Source organism: Nicotiana tomentosiformis, chromosome 8 (assembly GCF_000390325.3).
Source record: "Nicotiana tomentosiformis chromosome 8, ASM39032v3, whole genome shotgun sequence".
Taxonomy (NCBI): domain Eukaryota; kingdom Viridiplantae; phylum Streptophyta; class Magnoliopsida; order Solanales; family Solanaceae; genus Nicotiana; species Nicotiana tomentosiformis.
Genome location: NC_090819.1, coordinates 102,639,013 through 102,645,260, shown reverse-complemented (window position 1 = coordinate 102,645,260; position 6,248 = coordinate 102,639,013). Strand labels below are relative to the sequence as shown.

The 6,248-nt window shown below is 47.1% G+C and overlaps 1 protein-coding gene across 1 annotated transcript; it reads left to right on the top strand.

The window, feature by feature from the left end:
* The first annotated feature begins 2,613 nt into the window (after window positions 1–2,613).
* On the top strand, window positions 2,614–5,028 carry LOC138897914 (uncharacterized). Its single transcript, XM_070183939.1, has 5 exons — window positions 2,614–2,959; window positions 3,140–3,466; window positions 3,578–3,707; window positions 4,111–4,252; window positions 4,729–5,028. The coding sequence occupies exons 1-5, from the start codon at window positions 2,614–2,616 to the stop codon at window positions 5,026–5,028; spliced, it is 1,245 nt and encodes a 414-aa protein (XP_070040040.1).
* Window positions 5,029–6,248: the final 1,220 nt, after the last annotated feature.

Here is a 6,248-nt window from a genome sequence, read left to right as displayed (position 1 = left end):
GATGGTCAGTTCGGTATTTGGAAGAGTTCGGGTTGAAATCGGAACACTTGGTTCCATAATATTGGCTTAAAAGGCTAAGTTTGACTTCGGTCAATATTTTTGAGTAAACGACCTCGGAATCAGTATTTGACGATTCCAATAGGTTCGTATGATGATTTCGGACTTGGGCGCATGTTCGGATCGGGTTTTGGATGACCCGGGAGCATTTCGGCGCCTAATAGTTAAAGTTGGCATTTTGGTTGAATTTCATAAGTTTGGGTTGAAGTGGATCTTTACATTATAGACCTCAATTTGGGATTCCAAGCCCGAGAAAAGCTCTATATGGTGATTCTGGACTTAAGAGCGCGTCCGAAAGTGGATTTGGAGGTCCGTAGGTCGTTTCAGGGTCATTTGGCAAAAAATGAAAATTTGAAGCTTTTGGAATGTTTGACCGAGGGTGGACTTTTTGATATCGGATTCAAATTCAGGTTTCAAAAGTTGGAGTAGGTTTGTAATGTCATTTAAGACTTGCACGTAAAATTTGGCATCGTTCCGAGTTGATTTGATAGGAATCGGACGCGCGAGAGTATTTTTAGAAGTTTTTGAGTTCATGAGTTAATCCATGCGTTTTGGCGTCCGATTCGTGGATTTTAATGTTATTTCAGTCTTTCGATCGCTCGAGCGAGTTCGTATGATGTTGTTAGACTTGTGTGGAGCCCTGAGGGCTCGAGTGAGTTTCGGACAATGTTCGGAAGGATGAAGCTTCCATTTTCTGGTATTTTCTTTGCTGGTGCTGCAGGTGTCGCAAATGCGAGAAATAATTCGCATTTGCGAGAAAGGCATCGCATTTGCGAAGAAGCCTGATCTAGGCATAGCTCGCATTTGCGAGAAATCAGTCACCTTGGCAGTGGGAGCCCAGGTTCGCATTTGCGATGAGTTTGTCGCATTTGCGGACCAGGTGTCGCAAATGTGACATCTGCAACCTATAAACAGCCTTATTAAATGGGGGACTTAGGCCATTTAGCTCATTTTCTTTCATTTCTTGGGCGATTTTTGGAGCTCTTGGAAGGGGGTTTTCACCTAGCACTTTGAGGTAAGTAATTTCTACATAACATGAGTTAAATACATAGATTATGGGTAGATTAACATGTAAAAATTGGTGAAATCAAGGGTTTAGATGAAAAACCTAGGTTTTGAAAAAAATGAGATTTAACCACGAAATTGGTTATGGAATTTAGTGAAAATCATATATTTGAATTCATGAGGTTATGGGTAACAATTCTTCAAAATTTTCCGGAATGCGGGCACGTAGGTCTCATAAGTCATGAGCAGGCCTAATAGAGTCTTGCGGATCGGTGCGGAGACGTCCGTACTTATCTTCGAGAGGCTATAAGGTGTTAGGAAACTACTCTTTATTCATCTCCTATCGTACAGTTGATGGTGTACTAAGTTTCTTTCTCTTGTTCTCTCACAGATGGTGAGAACGCGCATGGCAAACGTTCCAAACCCGGGAAGGGCTGCTCCCCATATTGTTAGAGGTCGAGGCAGAGCCCGGGGGAAGATACCGGCCCGAGGTAGGGGATGAGGACGTCCCAGAGTTACCCCAGTTGTACCGCTAGCGGACCCAGTAGAGGATCCCGTTGTTGAGGAGCAAGGCGAGGTGCCCGCAGCAGAGACAGCCCCGGTCAATTTCATGTCAGCGCCGGGCTTTCAGGAGGTCATGGGCTGTATGTTACGGTTCATGGATTCTATGACCCAAGCGGGTTTATTGCCAACAGACCCGATCACATCTCAGGCAGGAGGGGGAGCACAGACCCCTACTTCTCAGGCTCCTGGGCATGCAGCTTCCGTATATTAGAACCCGGGCACACTACCCGTGGGCGGAGCCCAGCCAGTTGTAGCTGCTATACCTGAGCCTAGACCAGCTGCGACCGGTGAGCCACAGAAGCTATTGGATAGATGGACCAGGCTTCATCCTCCTATCTTCGGGGGTGAGTGACATGAGGATCCCCAGGACTTCATTGATAGGTGCAGGGACAGACTGCACAACATGAGTATATTAGAGTCCCATGGGGTGGATTTCACTACTTTCCAGCTGGAGGGCAGGGCCCGTAAGTGGTGGCAATCACATCTTCTTAGCAGACCAGCAGGTTTTCCTCCCATGACTTGGGATGAGTTTACACGCCTTTTCTTGGATAGATATATTCCACCCTCCTAGAGGGAAGAGTTGCGGTGTCAGTTTGAGCAGCTCCAACAGGGTCAGATATCAGAGACCGACTATGAGGCGAGATTTTTTGAGTTGTCTCGCCATGGACTTATGATACTTCCTACTGATGCTGAGAGAGTACGGAGGTTTGTTGCAGGATGCACTCTAGTATTCAGGCCACTATGGCCCGAGAGGTCGAGATGTGTACTTCTTATCAGCTAGTTGTAGAGATAGCTCGGAGGATTGAGGGTTACCGTCAGCGAGGTAGAGAGCAACTGCAGCGGGACAAGCAGTTCCATTTTTCTGGAGAGTTTAGAGGTGCCCCGGCTGGGGGCTGAGGTCAGTTTGGGAGGGGTCAGCCTAGCAGGCCCACATATCCAGCACCACCACCTCCTCGGGTTACTCCAGCGCGCCCTTATTTCAGTGTTATGCCAGAGAGTTCTTATCACCCATCACATATCCAGGGTTCTTCCAGTGCCTATTTCAGTGCCATGCTAGAGAGTATATACTGCCCACCAGCTATTCAGGGTTCTTCTGATGGGTATTCAGTCCATCAGGGTCAGACTTCAGAGCAGCAGTCCACCGCTCCGAGGGGTTGTTACGAGTGTGGAGATCCTGGTCACATGAAGAGATTTTGTCCCAGACTCCGGGGCAAGGTGGTTCAGCAGAGTCAGCATCCCATGATTTCAGCACCAGTAGCCGCAACAGCCATTCCGCCGCCCAGAGGCGGAGGGCAAGTGGGTAGGGATCGTCCTAGAGGTGGAGGCCATCCAGGTGGAGGCCAGCCAGGTGGCGCCCCAGCTAGGTTCTAAGCTTTCCCGTCCAGACCAGAAGCAGTGGCCTCAGATGCCGTGATCACAGGTATTAAATCTGTCTGCGATAGGAATGCCCCGGTATTATTTAATTCAGGGTCCACCTATTCATATGTGTCATCTTTGTATGCTCATTTTCTAGATATTCCTCGTGAGTCCTTAGGTACTCCTGTTTATGTGTCCACTCCAGTGAGCGATTCTATTGTTGTGGATCGAGTTTACCGGTCCTGCATTGTTACACTTTATGGCTATGAGACCAGAGCGGATCTTCTACTGCTCGATATGACTGATTTTGAGGTTATTCTGGGCATGGACTGGTTATTTCCATATCACGCCATCCTTGATTGCCATGCCAAGACTGTTACCTTGGCGATGCCAGAGCTGCCTAGACTAGAGTGGAAGGGCTCATCTATCAGCACACCTAGTCAGATCATCTCTTTTATGAAGACTCGACACATGGTCGAAAAGGGTTATTTGGCTTATCTAGCTTATGTTTGAGATACTACCGCAGAGACTCCGACGATTGATTCGGTACCAGCAGTCCAGGAGTTCTCCGATGTGTTTCCTTCTGATCTTCCAGGCATGCCACCAGACCGTAATATCGATTTCTGCATTGATTTGGCTTCAGGTACCCAGCTTATATCTATCCCACTGTACCATATGGCTCCGAAGGAGTTGAAGGAACAGCTTGAGGAGTTGCTAGCAAAGGGGTTCGTCAGGCCGAGTGTATTACTTGGGGTTCACCAGTGTTATTTGTGAAAAAGAAAGATGGGACTATACGGATGTGCATCGATTACCACCAGTTGAACAAAGTTACCATTAAGAAAAATAAATGTTGCCGCGTATTGATGATTTGTTTGACCAGTTGCAGGGTGCTAGGGTGTTCTCAAAGATCGACTTGAGATCGGGGTACCATCAATTGAAGATTCGGGACTTGGATGTTTCGAAGACTACTTTCCGTACTAGATATGGCCATTATGAGTTTCTAGTGATGTCCTTCGGCTTGACTAACGCCCCAGCGGCGTTTATGGATTTGATGAACATGGTGTTCAAGCCATACATTGACTCATTTTTCATTGTCTTCATTGATGATATTTTGATCTACTCACGTAGCACGGATGAGCACGAGCAGTATTTGAGAGTGGAGCTTCAGACCTTGCAGGAACAGAAGTTATATGCTAAGTTCTCCAAGTGTGAGTTTTGGCTAGATTCTGTAGCATTCTTGGGGCATGTTGTATTAGGCGAGGGTATTGAGGTGGATCCCAAGAAGATTAAGGCAGTTCAGAGTTGGCCTCGTCCTACTACGGCGACTGAGATCAGGAGTTTCTTGGGATTAACAGACTATTATCGTCGGTTTGTGGAGGTCTTCTCATCTATTGCATCACTTTTGACTAGATTGACCCAGAAGGGTGCTCCGTTCCATTGGTCCGATGATTGTGAGGCGAGCTTCCAGAAGCTCAAGACATCTTTGACTACAGCACCAGTTCTAGTGTTACCTTTCAGCTCTGGGATGTATATTGTGTATTGCGACGCTTTACGCGTTGGTTTGGGTTGTGTATTGATGCAGGAGGGGCGAGTTATTGCATATGCTTCACGTCAGCTGAAGCCCTATGAGAAGAATTATCTTGTGCACTATATGGATTTGGCCGCGATTATTCATGCTCTTAAGATCTGGAGGCATTATCTTTCTGGGTGTCCTATGAGGTTTACATTGATCATCGCATCTTGCAGCATTTGTTCAAGCAAAGGGATCTCAATTTGAGGCAGCGCAAGTGGCTTGAGTTACTGAAGGATTATAACATCTCCATTCTTTATCATCCGGGCAAGGCGAATGTAGTCGCGGATGCCTTGAGCAAAAAGGCAGAGAGTATGGGTAGCTTGGCATTTATTTCAGCAGAGGAGAGGCCATTAGCTTTGAACATTCAGTACTTGGCTAACAGACTTGTGAGGTTGGATATTTCAGAGCCCAGTCGAGTTCTTGCATGCGTCTTTGCCCAGTCTTCACTATTGGAGTGGATCAAGGCTCGATAGCTTGATGATCCGCACTTGTTGGTCCTCAGAGAGACGGTACTACAGGGTGGTGCCAAAGAGGTTACTATTGGCAAGGATGGTGTTCTGCGACTGACCTGAGACAGCATTATTGGTGGCGGCGGATGAAGAAAGACATAGTTGAGTATGTAGCTAGATGCCTAAATTGCCATCAGGTTAAGTATGAGCACTAGAGGCCAGGTGGCCTACTCCATTAGATAACTATACCGGAGTGGAAATGGGAACACATTACTATGGACTTTGTAGTCGGGTTACCGCGGACCTTGCAAAAGTTTGATGCAGTTTGGGTCATAGTTGACAGATTGACCAATTCGGCACACTTCATCCCAGTTGTGACTACGTATACTTCGGAGAGGTTGGCCCAGATTTATATTCAGGAAATATTTTGGTTGCATGGTATGCCTATTTCTATCATATCAGACTGAGGCCCTCAGTTTACTTCGCATTTCTGGAGAGCAGTACAGAGTGAGTTGGGGACCCGTGTAGAGCTCAGCACAGCATTTCATCCCCAGACCGACGGGCAGTCCGAGCGGACAGTTCAGATTTTGGAGGATATGCTCAGGGCATGTGTGATTGACTTCGGAGGTCAGTGGGATCGATTCTTACCTTTGGCCGAGTTTTCTTACAATAACAGTTATCAGTCCAGCATCGAGATGGCCCCATTTGAGGCTTTATATGGTTGGCGATGTCGTTCTCCCATCGGGTGGTTTGAGCTCGGCGAGGCTAAGTTATATGGTACTGATTTGGTGAAGGATGCCTTGGAAAAGGTAAAGTTGATTCAGGAGCAACTTCGCACAGCACAGTCCAGACAGAAGAGTTACGCAGATCAGAAGGTGCGTGATTTATCATTTATGGTAGGCGAGAAGGTTCTCTTGAAATTCTCGCCGATGAAAGGGATTATGAGATTTGGAAAGAAGGGCAAGTTGAGCCCAAGGTTTATAGGCCCATTTGAGGTATTGTGATGAGTTGGGGAGGTTGCTTATGAGCTTGCTTTGCCTCCCAGTCTATCGGGAGTTCATCCGGTTTTCCATGTGTTTATGCTCCGGAGGTATCATGCCGACTTGTCACATGTGTTGGACTTCAGCACGATTCAGTTAGATGAGAGCCTGGGTTATGAGGAGGAGCCAGTTGCCATTGTGGATAGGTAGGTTCGCCAGTTGAGATCTAAGGGGATTTTCGCATTAAAGGTTTAGTGGAAGGGC